The following is a 21,814-nucleotide window of genomic DNA, read 5'->3' as shown; positions in this document are numbered from 1 at the left end:
ATTGTGGGGAAAATGGCCCTGATGTGAGTGTGTGTTTGTTTCTGTGTGTGCCTTGGGATGGTCTGAGCTCCAGTGCATGGTACTGTATAGCCTTGCCTTGGGCTTATTGTTTGTTTGTATAGCGTCCAGCTCCCCTGCAACTATGTATTGGTTAAAGCAGTAAGAAAATGGATGGATGGACGTTGTAGCAAGCTTTGGTTTATAAATGTATAAGCATCTGGTTTAAATGAATTTTTTTAACTAATGTTAATTAATTTGCATATTAGAGTAAAGTTTAGATTTAGTTTCCTTTTGTCACGGTCACCATTCTCTCCTCCAGAGGGCGCTTCAACCTCCTCACTTGGACTTGAACTTGAACTTTATTGCCATATGTAACCGGTACATGTACTGGTACAATGGAATTCTTACTTACAGAAAGTCTCTCGATTGTTAAAACAATTGTAAAAATACAAAGTGCAGACAGTGCATCAAGACAATATACAAACAAACAGTAGACAATGTACAAGTAAATAGTTTGAATGTAAACAATGCAGACGTGTAAACAATGACTGGAGATGTGCAATAAATAAGAAATCATAATAAGGTAGATGGTATAGGTGTGGTCCGAGGGGCATGGCTAAATGTGTTCGCCAATTGCACTGCTTGTGGATCCATCAATATTGAGTGGGCTGTGAGTGTGTGGCCTGTATCTCCGAAAGTCCACTATTAGCTTTTTCGTTTTATTTACGTTCAAGTCGAGGTTATTGTTATGACACCACCTAAGCAGCTGTACATCTTCATCCCTGTAAGTGGACTCATCATCATTGCTGATCAGGCCTATTATAGTGGTGTCATCCACAAACTTAATGATGCGGTTGTTGCTGTGTCTTGCTGTGCAGTCGTGAGTGAACAGGGAGTACAACCTTGGACTCAGACAGCAGCCTTGTGGGGTTCTTTGTTTTAGTTTCCCTATTTAAGTTTACTCCTTCCTGCCTTCGGGGCTCAGCTTTGGTACCCAGTAGCCCGATGGCCTGCCTACCACCAGGCTTCGGGAGGAAGCCTGAGGGCATAGGCCTGTTTACGCACCCCAACCCACTGAGCCTGGGGCTTGGAAGAGAGCCCCATATTTCCTGGATTCTCGTCTCGTCTCGTCAGTGTTCCCGTTCGTCTGCGTCTCCTGATGGATCTCTCGGCTGTGGACTTATGGACTGTTTCCTGACTTCCCCTAGAATGTCCCTGGATATGTTTGCCTTCGGATTTTCTCCGCACTCCTGCACGAACTTCCTACTTCGCTGTGAGCACCAATAAACCCTGTGTGTCTTCCCTGAACCCTGTCTATGGTCCTTTCACCGGAATGCCTTGCATATGGTCTAAACACCACCCTCCATGGGAGACCAACCTGGATTCCGTGACACCTTTATCACAAGAAATTTTGTTTTATGTGTTCCTCTAGGTCCCTCCTAGTCTATGGTGATGTGTACAGAACTGACTCTAAACCTATTCTTCCCGTGTACCATTCGGCCATTAGATCATTTTACCATACTACAATTTAAGATCTAGTACTTTTATCAAACTGTCCTCCCTAAGAGCAACTGCTGACTTTGGATTCAAGTTATTTTAATTGGCCACTGCCAATTACTGTAACAATCTGTAGAGTGAAATATAACTGTCCATTATTGTGTCTGAGACATCTTCTTGATGATTATATTTTCTTCCTAAAACTAGAAATTTTTAACATTGCCATGCCCTATTATACACATTTTATAGATCATATTTTTCTTTCTTTCACTGCTTTATTTTTGCAAATCATGTAAGCATCTTGACCATGTTCAGGTTCAGCTGACTTTTCTGATTAAACAAAGGATTACTGTATTATTGTATTATTATATTACAGTAATCACTGACATTCCGTGATTAATCACTGATTCAGCTGACTTTTCTGATTAAATAAAGGATCATTGTAATTATTATTATTATTATTATTATTATTATTATTATTATTATTAAAAGCCATGACACTTGCATTTAAAAATTCCTCTTATGTTTGTTTCTTTTATTCATTTATTTCACTACAGGTAAAAGGTAAAAGAGTCCGGTTATCTTTAACCTGACACCACTATATGTTAAAAAAAATACAAAAATAACACGGCATAAAAATTACAATGATAGGATAACATGCTTTTTCATAGCAAGCTAAGAGCTATCTTAAAATGCCAGAGATAATGTAATTTAAAGTTTAGTTACTAAAAGGGCATCTACAGTGCAGCCACTGGAACTCTAAATTAAATTAAATGTCTTTAAGTGTTCCACTTTGACAAGCTCACTGAACCTCAGCTACAAAAAATTTGGAAAAGTACTAGGGAGACCTCAAAGATTAATACATATCTTTTGAATCTTTAGATGTGGATCAATACCAGATAAGTCTTTTGTATATGGCCATTATGGTCAGTATTTAGAAACAACATAATTTAAAGACCACACCTAATGATAAATGGACAATTACAAGACTAAAAAAAACTTTCAGCATTTTTTTTGTGTTTTTAAGCTTCTTCTATTACAGTATGGTGCTAATATTTAAAATCTGTCTTTCAGCCTTATAAACAAGGAGCAATATCGGAAATATTTACTCAGATGCGGAGCTTTTGGACTGTTTTTTTTTATTTTACAGGACATTAATAGTCATGATGCAGTCCTTCAGTGAGGGGCAACCAGTTTGGTGTGGTCTGTCTCTTATCTCACAAGACAAAAATGAGTAATAACATTCAATGTTTCTGTCTGAATTTTATGTATGTAATACACAATGACAAATGCAAACTGTAGCACCTTATCAGTACATCACCCACTGATTGAAATCTCATTTAAACTGTTCTTAGGAAATTATACTTGCAGCCCATTTATGGATTTTTTTGCATAATGTTCCTAAAGTTCTGAAGAGGCTTAAGGACAAATATCACTGCAAAAGATGCAATCGTTCTTTAAGAAATGTTCCATTATTACCTTTAGAAAACATAATTACAGTTACCGCCATCTATAATGCACATCATATCAGGCGTAAATGTAACAGAGGTATGCCGCAGTTTTGGCACATATGCCGCAATTAGCCTTTCACTGTTCAAACAGATCGATAGGTGGCACTTGTGTTGCATGTTACTGAAAAGGCAGCTTCATTTAATCTGTGTTTCTCTTAGTCTAATCATCATATGTATTGGAAATATAATCTATTTTATGTGTTACATAAACATAAAAATACTGTTACAACTTTAGGTGACTGAGAAGTGACCTAGTAAAATCTTAGATTTTAGATAAAGTTTGTGACACTTGGCAGAGTAAACACTTCTAGCTTCAAAGCAGAGAGGATGTTTGTTGAGATGTGGGGGTCCCTTGATCAGAAACTATTGTAAAGTTTACCTTGATACTCCTAGGTAAGTATTGGGTTAATGATTGTTAATGAGCAGTACAGAAACACACAATATAAGTACATATAGAGCACAGAGAGGGAGAAACAACAAGGAGAGAGGGACGAGAAAAGAGAAGAGAGGAGTTGGAATTTGAAGCTTGTACCAGGCGAGATCCCCTACTTCAAGATCATCCAAACAAAACCTGACTGGAACTAAGTATTTGAACCTTGCTAGAGAGAACTACAGTAGCTATTCTGTGTTTTTAGGGAACCTGGGTTCCTGAAGCAGGTCTTTCCTGCTTAGGGTGCATTTTTAGAATAGAGAGATAGGCACCCATTTATTTTGTGGCATCCAGGATACAGAGAGAGAGAGAGAGAGAGAGAGAGAGAGAGAGAGATTTAACTGCAGGTTGTACTGCATTTATATAGAAAGGCAGTTTCATACTTAGCACAAATCTCGTGGGTTTTCTGGGTAATTAGAATTTTAGAACTCTCAAACACTTTGTCTGTACATAGAATAACATGTTGTATGTTTTGTTGTGTGTAGAGTAGTTTGTGTCTTGTCATTGTAAGAAATATTTGTTTGACCAAGTGTGTCTGGATTATTACTCTTTTCACCAAAGCTGTGCCAGAGAATTTAGAATTCATGTGCCTCTAATTATACCAACCGCTCAGATATATTCTGGAGAAATCACTTCCAAGATGTGGGTTATGAATAATTATTTTACTTATTGATTTAAATTCATGGTCAATTCCTGAAATTCACCATTTTCATAAACCCCCATTTGTACCAATAGCCCAGGTCCTTGGGGATAATCTTTCTCTAATAATAAAATTTAATTTGTATACTATATTGACATTTTTAAAAAATTTTATATGTCATGGTATGTTAAATATTGGATTAATATTAAAAATAAAAGCAGGGCTGTTCCACAAAGCATGATTACTCAGCCGGATATATATAAAAAAACTAACGAATGCATCACAAATTCTACTTTCTACAGTACAAATGGAGCACATTGCTAATACTAAGTAAAATAAATTACAGATGCAGCCATTCAAAACGGGTGGGGTATTTCGCGGTACACCGCGGTGGGCGTGTCATTTGACGTCATGCCGGAAAGTATCCGGAATCACCTTGTAAAACCGCCAGGAGGAGCCAATAAAGCTTAACCTCTCATGTACAGCATTTGAACTGTGTATTACAGCATGTTAATCATCAGTCATTAAAAAGTTAGTATATTTTATGAAAGCAAGATTGCTCAGTTGGACAAAAGTACACAACCCTACCTTTATCAGAAATATTTATGCATCAAAGCCTTTACCGAAGATATCACTAATAGTATTAATAATGAAAGAATGACAAGCTGTAAACTCAAAGTATTACGCTGGTCCACATTCTTTCTAACCGTCATTTTAAACGAAAATACTTTTATTTTTTCTTTGACAAACACCACAGCATTTCGTTGATCTAACTAACGAGGACAGGACATTAGCTAGCCTTTCTTGATTTCTCTAGTTCCTAGTTTCTCTAGTTCCCTTTAAAATAAACTATTATTCCACAATGCAGAGTATTAGATGGCCAGTATTTACATATGATATCTGTGATTTAAAGAAATTAACACAAGCAGCTTTTGGAGATTTAAGTGTTGGCTGAGTTATTGCAAGATAAAAGAGATGTTGGTAAGAAAAAGATAATTTTGGGAAAGCTGAGGAATACACTGATAACAAGAACACTTCCTAATGGGGTTAGGCATACTTTTGATGAAGATGATGAAGTTAACAGACTGTATGTTTACATAGATACTGAAAGGAGGATTGTATTTTCGATCTTGTGTAGTTGCTAGCATTGAAGTGTGTGTTGGATGAACATTAATTGAAGGAATTGGGCTATTTCATAGTTTCTAACACTGTGTATAGTTCCATCCACACAGTGCCTTTACTTCCATCCATTTTCTAATCTCTTTATCCAGTACAGAGGATTTGGAGCCTATCCCAGTAAGCAACGGACACAAGGCAGAATTCACCCTGGACATAGCGCCAGTCCATCACAGGACAGACAGACACAAACACACAAACACACGAGGGCCAGTTTTCCCATAAACCAATTAACCTACCAGTATGTTCTGGAGTGCGAGAGGGAGTCATATCACACATATGGAGAAAAACCATGTAACCCAGAAAGAACATGCAAACCCCACACACACAGGACAGCAGGAACTGAACCTAGGACCCCAGTGCTGCAAGCTAGCAATGCTAACCACCTCGCCACCATTTGAAATGGATGGATATTTTAGTTAACTTTCTAGTTCACAGGTTTGCATGTATAATTTAATTTTGAAAGCCACTGAGACATCAGGTACTACTGTTGTATTTATGAAAAAAAAACAAAACGAAAAGCATACTAACAACTGTGCCATCCTACTCCTTGGTTAATACATTTTATTATTTATAAACAGTTAACATTGTTAGCAAAATATTCTGAATTATATTTTACCCTATTTTTTCTTTAGTTTTGTATTTAACTTATTATATGATTGTCAGATTTAATGTATATTTGAACAATGAAAATATATTTTTACAAGATGCGGGGGAAAGTGCAACAACTTATTACAGTGCTAAATTTAATATTATTGATTACTAATAGTTTATGCTAACACCTAACTTTCTTAATTAGATGTATTTAAAACAGTGAACTAAGTGTAACATAACATTCAGAAATACAATCGAGAATAGTTTTGTGGTGTTTGTATAGACGAAACGTTTCTAAAATGTATAACGTAACAAAATTAAAGACGATTAAAATCTGTAATCTTTCCACTTGTAATGTCATTAGAAAGTACAACAAGTTTCTGCTTTGTCTAAGGATGGTATCAAAAAGTAGTCTAAGTGGTGAGAAAGCTGTGCTTAATGATAATTAAGGGACTTAGAAGTAAAAAGAGATGCTTCATATTGCTTGACTAATTTTAAAAACTAAGTTATAAATGCAGGCGCGATTGATGTATTAAGCGCCCCAGGCAGCAGAACTGAGCTCCGCGCCTCCTCCCTCTCTGGGTGCCGTGCTGGGTCTAAATATCTAAATATCTAAACATACAGTATGTATCTATATAGCATGTAGTGTACTGCTTTTTAGTATAGATTACACTTTTCTAAAATGTATTTAAAAAATAAAAATGATTACAATCTAATCTTTCCACGTTTGATCCCAAAATCCCAAGAAAAATATATCTAAACGGGGAGAAAGCTATGCTGAAAGTTTATTAAGATACTTAGAAGACAAAGATAACAATTTATGTTGCATTTGTCTGATTGTGAATCAAAAAACACATATAATTAAACAGGCGTTTGCGATTGAAATCAAAACGCGATTTAAATCAATATAAATGTTTCTATTGTAACGCATACTGTACAGCCTCCGATTCTCTATAAAAATTTAAAAGATCGTTTGCGCAGCCTAAGAGGGGGGGTCTACTCGCAGTGACAGCTGACAATCCTCCATACACTCAAGTGAAAAATTAATAATGCCAATGTAAACGTCGTATTTACAATTTGTTGATAATAGAAATGTTAAGTTCTCTAAAGCTTTGTGATATTTTACCCAGGCAGCAAAAGATCAGCTACACTGGGAAGATGCGACACCAAAGATATGATTAATAACCTTTTAAATCTGAAGGGAGATCTAAAGGGATCACCCATACCCACACCCACACACCCACACACACAACAGAAGCAGGAAGCAGAAAGCAGAAGCAGGGACAGTTGTCAGAAGAAAAGAAGGTGACTATTCATTGTTATTAAAAATGACTTAAATTCGATCATGTTGTGATATTTAGAAATATAAAAAGTCAATTAATTGCCCATAATATTGCTAATCTATTTTTTCAAAGAAATGTTTGTTAAAAGAAAAGTCATGGCACCAGCTGGATTTGAACACACAACCTGTGGGTTACTAGTCCGACACGTAGACCAGCAGGCTACCGGGCAAGTTACATGAGCAGGCGTGAAACAGCCCTACACAGCCCTGTCGCAGTACACGTATATAATTATATCGCTATTAATTTCTTTCGATACGCGATTCCATATTATATTAGCAGAAAAGCTTAAAACTACCACTTTTTTACACACTATTTCACATGTTAGTTAAAGACTTCGATGCTTAAAATGTTTAGGGAGAAATGGAAGTACCAAGACCAGCCATACACTGTATGTTTATGTTCCAAAATTAATATTGTTTATGGCCTTCACACGCGTTACAGTATGCTCCTATTCTTTTTATGCTCAGCTACTAAGTTTACCCTTCAGTGGTAAAATTCCATATAAATATTCAATACTAAAATGGGCACAGTAAAGACATTTAAATCTTTCTACGACTGACCAATGCACCACGAGTGCCCCTGTCGGTCAACCAATCACGTACCGCAGTATTTTGCATCATCGCGCGTCACGAAGCACGAGGACGTAGCCAATTACGCGAATTGAATGGCTGCATCTGTACTAAACTAAGCATTTCCTATAGCAGTGTATCATTTCCTGCATCTCTTTAAAAAATAGCCTGTTCTTCTTTATATAAATGCATTAACTTGGTGATGTTTATTGACTGTGAATTAGGATCCTGCACTGGACTGTGTTCATTCCCACAATGCCTGTGACCTGATCTCTGATAAATTAACTTGTTTTAGTAAGGGTTTCCCAGAAACAACATTCAGTTTAATCATAAGATATAAATCAGTTTAATCATAATCATAAATAAGAAAAACCTGTTGACAAATTCAGGCAACATAACTTTATTAGCTCTATACAATTTCTTGCATCAGGAATTCATCTTTTAACATACCCCAGCTTGCTCTCCATGAGACACAGACACACAGAGAAGCCTGGGGTTAGAGCACAGGGTCAGTTATTGTACAGCGCCCCTGGAGCAGTTGGGGTTAAGGGCCTTGCTCAGGGGCCCACCAAAGTAGGATTCCTCTGCCAGCTGTGGGATTTGAACCAGCAACCTTCCAGCCACAGGCACAGATCCTTAGCCACAGAACCACCACTCAACTATAAGTCTAGTAATAACAGCTAACCTAATCCACAAGTTGATACAAGACAGAATACTCAAAAAAGGTCAAGGTTAATACTTCATCAAGTTTTACCAATGCTTTTTATAGTGGCTTGGTCAAGGCTTGACTATGTTAGCAATACTATCTAAGGAAGCAGCGGGGACACTGGTACGTCAATAGCAGTTTTCGTCACTTTCATGACTTGTACTGGAACAAGTAAAAGTTTGTTCTATGCTGAAAAGAGCTGTGGAGCCTTCTTCAGATGTTCTTCACACACCTTCTTCACTCACCTGAAGAAGGCTCCATAGCCAAAACATTATGTCGCTTTTCTTTTCACATTGGAATAAACCTGGAATCACATTGAAAGTTTTCAGGTTCAACTTCTTCTAAGAAAGTAGAAAATGTGTGAACGCTGCCATTGGGGGACTAAAGAAACCTAGTTATACCAGTCATTTGACCTCCAGAGTGCAAAGGAATTAAAAAATGCCCTTAAGAAAGAAATCAAAATTTGATCATTTTACATTAATATTTGCTTTTAAATGCTAAATTGTTAAAGCAACTATGTATAATATGTTTTATAATTATAATGTAAAATATTTTTAAACATTTTTCTGTAGTCTTTTTTTTCCTTTGCCATAAGTAACAGTACAAAATGAAAAAGAGGCCAGATTTAAAAAAAACCCAGTAGCCATTTGAGTTCATTTTTCCTGCACTTTGTTAGCAGGTGATGAGGTGGTACGCTGGTCCTGTAGTTAGTTCCCTCTATCAGCTTGTAGAAAACCTCCCATATTTGTTTCTTAAGTTTTAGAAAATATACTTTTAAAAAAGGTGTGCCTGTGACAAAAAACAACTAATAGCAAATATGTCCTTGATGAAGTCAGCCGTATAGGAGGGGATGCTAAATTTAACATGTTAATATTAAATGCTGAGTGTGTTAAATATTAATAGTCCTACACAGGAGAAAACACATATTCCATTGGAGCTCACGAAGTCCTAATTAGGTGATTTTAAAGTCCTAATTGAGAGATTTTTTTTCCCTCCTGGCACCAGGAGGCTTCCATAAAGAGTTAACAATCTTGGTTAAAGATAGTTTATGTTAAAGCATTTACAATTGCTACACAAACTTTTGTTCTTAGATGAACATCCATGAACTTGTTAACTCATAGTCCAAAAAAACTCTCCTTTCACCTTGTTTATTGTCCTTGATTTGTAAAGCACAAATCAAGAGAGCAATAGTTAATTAACTACCAAATCCTGTTGAGGTCTTAAAAAAATCTGTGAACCTGCAGTATGTGGTGCTTCAATACCAACTGCCTTGGCTGGCAAAGAAGGAAAGCTATGCAGATACAGTAGGCTTCATTTGAAATACCTGATTACAGTATGCAGTATATTTTGAAGTATATTTCTACATTCTATTTTTATTATTTCTTCATAGGCTGTTCTTCAGGAAATCAGTGCACACTCAAAGCGATCTTCCAAGTCCCAATTTGCCCTAGAGTGAGTTGCGTGTGTGTCTGTGTGTTTGTGTGTGCCCTATGATGGATCGGCATCCCATCACAGGTGTATCCTGCCTTGTGCCAGGTTGATTGCTGAGATGGCTCAGTTCCCCCACGACATTTAATTGGATGAAGCAGTTAGAAAATACTGTAGATGGATGTAATAGTGGAGAATTTAATTTCAAGCTATAAATGGTAACACTTTATATTGTTATAATTCACTAATCTTTATAAGCAATAAGTACTTTATAAGTTTAATATGTTACACAGAAATAACTGCCAAATCAGTAATAAAAGCTAATACTAGGAACTCAAATGATAGAGCAACAATAGACCTAGTTGAACTGTCTTAAATAAGGAACCAGATTAGACTGATTGAGATCTAGATTGAGAGCTTCATTGGGAAATTGTTGGTCTGATTGAAAGGTGTCCTGAATGGCAGGTTGAGGGCTCCAGAGAATGTTGGTGCTGCCACTGGCAACTGCAGGATTCAAGTCAGGCCCAGCCTGGGTATGACAGTAATTCAATAAAATGAGACATCTTACATTTTCAAGGCACTGTGTATATCATGTCCACTAAAAGCAAATAAGTTAGAAGAAAGATCAATACATCAAGAAAGTTCATATGATCTCATTTAAATGGCCAAAATATCTTAATCAAAGCAGTGCAGCTCTTGTATTGCATTTATTGCCAATAGTATAGTACATATAGTACTTAGAGTTGATAAATGCATTTTATTTAAACTGACAATTTTAACAATGCTATACTCTTTAAAACAGTTCAAATGTTCAAGCAATTCATACGTAAACACTATGAAAGTTCAGTAGTTGCCTAGCATCAGTCGTAGATTTCTAACTGACAAAAGCTTGTCTGACAAAGGAGCTTAATTTATTCTGTTAAATATCTGTTTTCCTGGTATCATATAATCTAACTTTCTAGCAGATTTAGTCCAAGGCTTTTAACATAATAATAAATGAACACAGGCATTGTCTTTAGATCTTTAAATGGATTTAAATTTGTCTAACACTAATGAGTTTTAAACACTTATTAATTTCTGTAATATTTTCTTGTGAGTTGGAAGGATTCTATTTCATATGAAAAGGAAGTCATCAGTCAATGTCACAGAATACTTCCTGAGAGATGTTCTAAAGGAGAAAAGAGATTTATACAAACCACTGTAATTAAGCTCAACAGTAATTTAGAGTTAATTGCATAAAATAATGGATACTCTAAAAATTGCAGTATAATAAAAAAATCTAGTTTTATGCACCCTTCAAAAATTCTAGTACACTGAATACTGACAGATCTTCATGTCAATGTTCAATAAATTATTTTCTAGTTTGTTTAAAGTCCTTGAAACACTCCCTAAAAATAAAATACACATGCATATTAATGTTTTTCCACAGCACATATCTTACTTTATTCTGGTTCCCAAACATCTGAACACTCTGTAGTATTCTGTTTGGAACTTTTCTGAAGCAGTGGGGGAATGCTAATCGTAATAATTACCTAAGAAAGCACTTAGGGAAAGTGAACATTAAAACTCTTACTCTGTCTGGTTCCCTGAGTCTATAATCTTATTATTCCCACAGTATATAAAAGGGATTGATCTACTTTTCTAATAGCATATTTAGATCTTGGGAGAGTGAGGCACAGCTGGTCATTGACGACCATATGCAATAGATTAAGGTCTCTTTCCAACTCTCTTAATGACTAATTCTCCAACATTTAGCAGCAAGCTTTTAGTATAAAAATCCAGAAGTCTTGCTAAAAGTAAAGAAATGCAGAAATACATAATGCAGTAATGAAAGTTGTGCATTTCTCTGGTGTACAAGAAGTGTATTGTTTCATAACTGTTAATGCTTGGATGCTTATAGATGTTTAACCACTTTAAATTAGCCTTCTTATATTCAATATGAATTTAGGATTTACTGATCTTTATGCAGCATAATTTGGAGTCCAAATATACAATATATGCTTCTTAAACAGACAAAAATGTTTTAAGCAAGGTTTTAAAAAAAGACACTAACTTTAAGCGTTATATTTTCTGTTAAAATAATCCTAGAAATTACAAAACATACTGTAGTAAAATGCTGGATAATTCTGTAGATACCCATGAGCGCCCACACACATACAATTTCTATCTTGACTGCAAATTATTGTAACAATATAGGTTTGACTCAGCACAGCAATATCGATAATTCTTATCCTATTGTCTGCAGGGAAACTGAAGAGTTCAATATAGATGTAAATCAACAAATTACTAGTTTCTTGTTAGGATAGATTGTCTATAATTATCAATTATTTAATGAATTCCTTGAAATATTTGGCAAAAAGAATAAAACTACTTGACTCATGCAATTATGAAGCACACAATTAAGTAAAATTAGCTTTGTAATGCATATTCCAGCAGGACAAAAGCTCTAAGGTGATTTCTGAATATAGCTATCATGACATTGCAAATGCGAGTGAGAACTTTTTAAATTTCTCTAATGCCTGAGATTTTCTGCACATTGCTATTTATTTTATTGTTGCATGCTACACTTATTCTGAAAGACTTTGTGAAACTATTTAAAAAACCAGAATAAGCACAATCTAATGTACTTGACCCATAGTCACATAGAATATAAAGGGTAATTGTCAATTAAAAGAGATTAGCTGGATGGGCCCATAACTACAACAGTGATGCATGACTTGGATGAAATATGAAAAATGCTGTTATTGTTTCATTTCTAGGAATGAGGGACATATATTTTTAGAATATACCAGATGAACAGACTGAAATTCAATAACATTATCATTTCATAAAAATCACATTAGTGATGGCAAAGTAAATGTATTGTAATGGATTATAAAAAACATTAATGTTTCCTTAAATAAAGCAAATTGATGGGATTCTTAACTAAAGAATACTCCATTCTTCCTCTCTCAACATTGCCTCAAGCTTCACAGTCACTTGGAAATTTCCTGTGTGTTTTCTGTCCTCCTAACAAGTGAGCAAAGCTAGTAGACACTTACCCAAAAAGACTTAAAACTGTCTCACCAAAAGGTGGCTATACCAAATATTAATGTATGGAGTCTGAATACATATGCAAGCAGCATATTTCAGTTTTCGGCTTTCATTAAGGTATCTGCTGACAAATAACTAATTTTGTCTTTAAAAAAATTCTATTTGAGCATGTGAGTTTGCAATAAAAATACCGATTGGATACGTAAAAAAATATTTGTAATCCAGCAATATTTGAAAACATTTAAAGGGTATAAATCAAGAAAAAAAGAAAATCAAACACTACGAATGTTAATTTGTCACCATTGTCTCCAGTTTGGGCTCCAGTAAGAAGCGAGTAATCTGAATGCTTCTTTGCTAAAAAGAAGATTAATTTAGAGCCATAATGGTCTGACAAAGTAAGTTGGAAGAAGGAGAGCAAAAGTATTTTAAACTGAATTGCCTCCTATCTCATAAATAATAGAAATAGAAATGCCATATGAACTTTATTTCAAAAGCAGGTGGTCTAATAAAGATTTAAAAAAAAGGTGAGAGAAAATCATTGTCAGGAGAAGGCCAACTATTCTCTGCCTTTGGAAGGTAGCTATTCAATGAAAGTGACATTCCAGACCTTATGACACCACCTTTCAAATGTCTGCATGGAGACAGTCTCTGAGTATTTGTCATTTTTGAAGCAAGTTGACAAGATAAGGAATTGCCATTGCCAGAACAGCCTGCTGCTCATTGATAAAAGCATATCTAATCAGTCTTGGGCTCCTGACATCTCTTATGCACTCATCTTTGATACTAAAATCCATATGTTGTTTCAACTCTATACAACAGTGTCAAGCTTTATCACTCAACTTTTTTGGGGTGCAGAAAAAATATTTTGAGAGGCTATCAGCTGCCATTACTCCACAGTACACATTGTCTTGAGGTCTCTTAGTTTAATATTACATATACAGTAATATCTGTCGGTATTTCAAAAGTAAAGGATATATTGTATTACTGTGAATTAAAATGGCTACCAAAGTGTTTACAAAATGGGGAGTTACAACACTAACCAGTGAAACGCATCGCAGGCCTCGGTTTTCAAAAATCCTGATCTTATCTTAATGTAGGGCAGGCTATCCAAAAGACTACTGTTAATCAGGTTTTGAGAAACTACATGTATAGTAAGCATTCAAATTCACACAAGCAAAGATAGATGGCATCCTTTGTAGCCACATTATCTTAATCTCTGAAAAAATGTGTTTAACAAAGAAAAATAATATATATATATATAGATGAGAACACTATATAAACTTAAACCAAAGAACTGGAACATAACTGTCACAGTAATTCAATGAGTGTAATAAAGGGAATTTTCTTTTTTGTCATTAATATTTCTCCACATGAAGTTGGCACTAATGCTAGCTGGAGGTCTTGCTGTCCTTGGCCTTTATATGATCCATTATAGTAAATTTTTAACATAATTTTAATTATTTAAAAATTAAAGATTGAATAATGTTCTTATTGGAAATTCTATATTAGAAGTGTACAGCCACATACACGGAAGTGTATAATGTATTTCTATCACATTATAGACAAATTGTTTATAATCATCATCCATCCATTATCCAAAATTCTCCTATCCTGGCAAGGTATGTTCCAAGCTGGAGCCTATTCTGGATGCATAGGGTGCAAGGCAACATTGAGAGCACAAACCCACTCTTATTCTGAATGGGATACTAGTCCATTGCAGGGCAATGTGGAAAGGCAATTTTTAATAAAATAATTAATATGATGTTTTAAAATTGATTAGACATAATCTCAACTACTAACTTCTGTATTACACTGATCAAAAGAAAACAAAGGTAAAACAAACCATAAATTGTTTATTTAATTGTTAATTGTTTACCATAAAACCACAGATTTCTGATGACCTGTTGTATTCTACAGTTCAAGTTGCTATTATCTAAAATGTGGATACAGTACATTGAGCATGATGGGATTTATCATTAAATATGTATTTCAATAATATCTTAAAAATATTAAATATGTTTTACGTTTTTCTTCTTATTGATATAGAGATGAGGAAAGCAAAGCACTGCTCAGTGGAACTACCTAAAAATAAACAAAATAAGTGAGAAAGAGTGGTCAATTTAGGAGATGGAAATGTAGTGCAAAATAATTATTTTTTTGCTGAGGTTCACTCCTATAAAATCAGCATGGTATATGTATATTTAAAAACAAACCAGGATTAGCATTCAACAGGTTTAAAGTTCTGGGTTAGTAATACATGCAGTACAGATGCAGCCATTAAAAATGTGTGGTAAAACCCCGTACCTCGCGGAATTATCTGCAGAATAGTGTGCAATACCGCAGTATGTGATTGGCTGGCCAAAATGACCAACAGGCGGCACTTGTGGTGCATTGGTTGTTAGTGAAATGATTGCTTCATTTAATCTCTTTACTGTGCATGTTTAAATCAGCTTAATATTGAATATTAATATGGAATTTTACAACTAAATGGAAATTTTGGTAGCTGAGCATAAAAATAAGAAGAGCATAACGTCTCTGAACGTCATATTACAAACTCCAAGCATTTCATTGTCTATTGCAATAGTATAGACAGCAATGTAGTTAAAAGGAACATGTCAAAATGTTTCCAAAATAATCACAAGTGAACGAGTTGAGGGATGTAAGTTCTTTTCACTTTTTAACTAAACATTTTAAACACTTTAATTTTGTAAATGCATTCCGTACAGAAACAAATTCACATTTTCCACAGGTGTTAAGCAGATCAGCAGGTTGCTGACAAAATAGAATACCACCCACTAACCATAAAGACCATTCTACAGCTTCTATTTTTTAAAAACATTTAGAAAAGTTTCATCTATACAAATACCACTGACACTATACTCAATTGTTTTTTTCTGAATGTCACACTTAGCTCAATATTTTATTTACATCTAAATAAGAAAATCAGGTGTTAGCATAAACTATTAGTAATCAATAATATTAAAATTTGCAATGCTATAATTTGTTGCACTTCTTCCACATTTTGTAAAAACATTAATTTACAAGGCTTTGTTCAAATATACGTTGAATCTGATTATTAGAAAAATAAGTCAAATCCAAATTTATAAAGTAAAAAAATGAAGGTAAAATATAATTTGAAATTAGGACAGGATACACTTTTTTCCTGTGTGTCTTCCTAATCTCTCACTCGCTTTGATTCAGACACAGAATGATTTAAAATGAAAGGGAATGTTTTCTTGCCAACCAGCGCATTGTCAGCTCGCACCAGAGGGAAGGGAAAAAAGCTGGTAGTGCTTTTGTCATTTATTTCAGTCTCCATCACTCTGCCCAGTGATAGAACTTTTATATAAACAAGTTCAATTTTCAAAAACCTTATTTTGAATAAAAGGAATTCTAGGTGTATGCGAGTTCATAAAGTTAGAATTACTATCCCTATGTCTGCAAAACACCTGACCATAGACTGTAAAACTTTCAGTGCTTTGTGTATAAGTGCTAGAGTCCTGGGTTCAATTCCAGAACTGGGGTGCTGTTTAGGCTGCAATTGAATCGGGGCTCTGTATTATTTAATAAAAATAATTTAAAATTGACACTCCACTCAAAGCGCTTTACAGGTAATGGGGACTCTCGTCCACAACTACCAATGTGCAGCATCCACCTGGATGATGCGACAGCAGTCATAGTGCGCCAGAACGCTCACCACACATCAGCTATCAGTGGGGAGGAGAGCAGAGAAATGAAACCAAATCACACCTGAAACATTGTTTTCTCTGAAAGCGTTTTTTTCCCTCTTTAGTTGATCTTTTTCAGCCTAGGCATGGTGACACAGCTCCCTACGTGAATTGACTGAGAAGGCTTTAGAAAACTTTCCATCCATTTTTATTTTCAACCAATTGTAAATATGATGTTTACATTGGCATATTTATTACTTCTTCACTTAAGTGTATGGAGGAGTGTCAGGGTTCACTTTTCTGTAATCTGTACAGAACTTTGACATCTCATCAATGTTTCATACCAATAAACAGGGGAACTTCCCGGACTTCCTTCTTTGAACTAAACTGCCTCCCAGTAAATACTGTACAGTATATCACCTTCTGTAACGCTTCTAGTTTAGCAGGATTTGCGCGATAAGCACATTGTTTAATGGGGATGACATTTCCCATGTCTATATCACTGTACGACACAGGTTTGAGTCAGAGTGTCTGTTAGAATAACTGCACGATTTCTTTATCCGTTTCAGCTAAATGACGGGAATATAGAGTCAAATCTGTCAGAAACTCGAAGTGTAATAAGCAAGAGCTTATTCTTGTTCCCATAACAAGAACATTGGCATCTACACAGAGAGAGTGACTGTTTCAATTGAAGGTGTAACCCGTCTGTCTTATGGTGCAGTTTCAACATATGGGGTAAGCTGCTCTCCGGTTACTGGCGATTGTAAAAATAACCCTTCTTCCCTCCTTTGTTTAACTTAAAGAATTCCGCAAAGAAATCCTTAATCACAAAACCATCACTTAATTTATCCAGATACACAAATTCACGCCGGAGCCAACAACAAGCTATAATAGTGGACTATTTTTACCATTGAACCATTGGGTGCAGCGTGCTACCTTACAGTGCTTTGTCCATTACCACTACAAGGAAATAAAAGTTTTTTTAAAAAGAAACCGATGTCAAAATGTTTCCGAAATGTCCACTTGTGATATTTTAGCTGCTTAGTTACACAATTCTATATTAATATAACTATGAAGTGGTATTAAATAAGTACAACTTTTTTTTACAATTACAGCAAGTGGTGTTCTTACTAAGTTTTTTTAGAAAAGGATAAAACATTATAACTTTTTATAAAAATACAAAATTTTTTATGCTACAAAAAATTACCTTTGGATTTTCTCTATGTGAATGTAAAGCTGAAAAACGCATATCACGTTCACAAGCTACAGCATAATAACAGTTTAAATTAATAAAAGTCTAAACAGTGTACAGTTTAAATTCTATAATTCTACCGGGATTCAAAACCAGGCGTTTTCTGGTAACAGCCTAAATGCTCCACACGTCCAGTTAAGCTTTCACAGCTCCACCTTTCAGTTTTACAAAGAACTCTAGTCACATTACTAAAAATATCTGAAATGCTGTGGACTCCCGCAGGCTACCGCATACTAGCGCAGTCTCGCACAGCCACTGAACTGCGAACTACTACAGTATCCCTCGCGCATTCTGAATAGCTGGATCTGTATAGCTCATAAACATATTTAATAATATATCCTTCTGCTGCTACACTGAGTTTGCGTGACTAACTCTTTTTCATCATATTCTTTTCAAAATATTCTGTCTGTTAATGGACATTAAGCTTTGTGCTTGAAATAGCTCCCAGAGATTGTGTTTTGATCAAATGCGACACAATACTGTTTGTATTGTTTCCAAACTGCCAACAGAGCCAGTGGGCTAGACTCTAGGACCATTAATATTTGATCTAGTTGTAACAAGGAAATAGGACTCCTTCAAAAGGGTGATCTCCTTTAATAAGTGCATTATTCATATCAGTAGATTTGTTATACTGCATTTATATTTAAGTATATTTTATCACAAAAAGATTTAGGTTGGAGTTTAATCCTTAAATAATACGCAAAAAAGGGCTTCTCTAATTGTACTGCTTACGGTTTAAAAACTGTAAAAAATGAGAACTACTATTACTATACTATGATATTTAGTATGCTTGGTAGGCTATCTTAACAGCAATTTCCCAGGAAATTTAAATCAAAGTTTAATTACTGGCACAAAGCTATCAAATGCCAGCAACAAAGGAAGTTATTAAACTGGTAATAAAAATATAAGCCACAGAGGAGTACAGACAGATGGAATGTTTCTTGGACCACCCACTCTTTGTTGTGTCCTTATGTTCTCATTATTTTTTTAGACATAATAAAATGGTAAATTTTGAATTTTTCCCCAGGTATGGTACCAGTAGAGCCCAGACTAGCTCTGTTAGTAGAGCATGAGACTCATAATCTCAGGGTAGTGGGTTCATCCCATGTTGGGTGCCAGGTCCTCCATGTTGGTGGCTGGGCAAAAGGCTAACAGTCCTGTCCCATAAAAAACAAATGTTACTGTAACAGCAACAGGATGTTGCTGCCCCTACATGCCGGAAGGCATAAACGGGCAAACATCCATCCATGGTACCAGTACTAGACACTTTTAAGTTGGAAGTATAAGAACATCCAGTAAGCAATTATTTCCCATAAATTTGTTACTGAAAAAAACAAATCTTTTGTTGCCTGAAGACAGTCTATGTAATACTGTAGTGAAATCATGGATCAGTAGAGCTCACAGAATGAAGAGATTTATGCTGATCACAGACCTTCATTGCTTTTTGATTACCTAGCAGAAATGGACGCTAAATCAAAGCACCTACCATAGCTTTAATGTATTTTTCTTTAAACTATAATATACCAAGGAGATTAACAAGAGATACAAAGCCCCTTTCATCATAAGGTCACAAAACCACTGACAGAATTGACAAGCACTTTTCCATGTCTAGATGGTAAAGACGATTGACTAATACCACCCAAGGATGTGTGATAAAACATGATGCAGATTTTAAATGCATTCCTATTTTAATTTGCCATTTTACAGCTGAAACAGTCAGTCACTTTTCTCACAAAGATAAGGTGTAGAAATTGAGATGAGGAGACGAGTATTCCCACATATAGTATATGAGACATTTGTTTTCTGATTAATTTAAGCATACTGTGATAATGGCAGTTAACCAATGCACTCTCCCACCTAAAGCATCTTCATACTAATTAAATCAAGGCACTAGAATAGTTGAGAAAAGCAGCTTCAAAATAAAAAAAAATCATTAACTATGGCCCATGCTAAGGAAATTACTCTGTGAAACAAGTCTTTGTTTTGATTTATTAAAAAAGAATAAGCTTACCTTTAGCAATAGAATGTAAATTAACTAATGTATGTGTGTGGCAAAAATGTTTATATAGAATCAAGAAACCACTCCTTTTATGGACATATGTTTTCAAAAAAATAATTGTATACATTTATAAATACTGTGCATAAGCAACAATCACCTTATTACTAAAAGAAAAGATAAGGCATACACAATGAAAAAAGAAGTAGGAAAATACAGAAATGAATTGAAAATCCCCACTTATTTTAAATATAATCAGTGGCCTTTGTTTTGCTACTGATGGCATTGACAGTTGGCTTGTTATCACCTTTCATATTTAATAGGGATTTTTGGCAGGGGCAGGTAAGACTTACTGGACTCTGGGTCAGAGTTTCCATCGCCCTCTGTGCGGCTATTGGGAGAGGTCTGCTCATAGTACTCTTCCTGCGGGAAGCCCAGTGGTAGGGGGTGGGCAGTGCTGGTACTACTTGTGGGCTCATGGTCTCCTAGGCCACTGTCACTGCAGCTCTCCTGAGAACCATCAGGGAGGTGGAAGGTCACTCGACGCTGTGACTGCAACACAAGATAGAACATTTCTGTTTACACCCTGAATACAATTCAGGCAACCAGGTTAGGCAGAAAATGCTTCAAGTATTAAAGAACAAGTTGACGTTATACAACAGTGGACATGAGCCGAATCATTGTATGACTCAATTTAGTTATATTTCATTCTGAATGCTATAAGTGTACAGTGAATGGATTTGAAAAATATACTTACAGCTTAGTAAACACTGTACTGTGTGTTTTCAAATAAAGTAAACACATTTGTCTTTGACTGATCATAATTATTAGCAATAAATGGTGAGCTCATGTCTAAAAGATCAGTCTAGTGTTTTTTTCTTCAATGTCACTGTACCCCTGTATAGCACTGTATTCACTATACACCTGTTACTTCCTAAATTAAATAATTATTTTTTAATCTTAGTTAAAATGTAAAGCCTTTTTATTTTAATGGTATTCAAATTTCTTAAAAGATTTTTCAAGGGTATGGAATTAATTAAGAAGACTATATATTATGTAATTACATAGTCCATAAATTATTTAACATCTGTAATAAAACAAATATTTATTGTTATTATATTGTTACATTTTTTCCAACTTTCTTTTCTATGTTAGTGTGTTCTCTGTATTTACCTGAAAACATGATAATTTACCATAATTTACCATAGCAAAATATATTTCAATCACAAATTATGATTTGCTACTATGAAGTAAGAAAAATCCTTGTTACAATACAGAACTGGCCACACTTTAAAAGTGTTAGCAACATTTACTTGAAGAGTAAAGTGTTCTACTATTAAGACAGACTAAGCATAACAGGCATTATATTCCATATTGATGATGCCTCATAGGACAAGACAATTTCTAGTACTAAATGATAATGGAATTATTTCAAATTATTCAATATACCCACTTTTTAATCATTTTATATTATTTGTATGATATACTTTATGAAAACCTCATTGTAAATTGTTCTTTTCTCTATTGTAACATGCTTGTATCATTACAATCACAAAATCCAAGCCCCTTTTTTCAAATATAGTTAGCCATGGCACTTGTGGAATTAATAACAGTCAAAATCACTGACAGGCATAGCACCCTCCAAATATCTTAATTGAAAAATTATATTCAGTATGAATTTAAAAGATGTAGGGAAACTAACAAACACAAAAGCTGTGATTGTTTTCTTCCCTTATTGTTAAAGAGTAAAAAGAGATAAATGTGTTAAAATACACATCAAATACATAAATCCCAATAATTTGTGGAATAAGCATTTGCATTAGGATTGGTCCTGGCACTTTTTATTTCGTACTGTGCTGACTAAATTTCAGGACTGCATGGTACAAACTGCTTAACTATGACTATGAATCAGATACAAGCATCTTAACAGACAAACATACAACACTGTTACTTAAAGATGCTAATCAGATA

General features: G+C 34.9%; 1 protein-coding gene across 1 annotated transcript in view; it reads right to left on the bottom strand.

Moving 5' to 3' along the window:
• pcdh11 (protocadherin 11) overlaps window positions 1-21,814 on the bottom strand; it is a 450,559-nt gene that overhangs the window by 210,179 nt on the left and 218,566 nt on the right. Inside the window, exon 4 of the mRNA XM_088926040.1 lies at window positions 20,197-20,395. Coding sequence (XP_088782166.1) covers window positions 20,197-20,395 — 199 coding nt within the window. The remainder of the gene's footprint in view (window positions 1-20,196; window positions 20,396-21,814) is intronic.

Source organism: Atractosteus spatula, chromosome 9 (genome assembly GCF_055471065.1).
Source record: "Atractosteus spatula isolate fAtrSpa1 chromosome 9, fAtrSpa1.hap1, whole genome shotgun sequence".
NCBI lineage: Eukaryota > Metazoa > Chordata > Actinopteri > Semionotiformes > Lepisosteidae > Atractosteus > Atractosteus spatula.
This window is presented reverse-complemented; position numbering and strand designations above follow the sequence as displayed.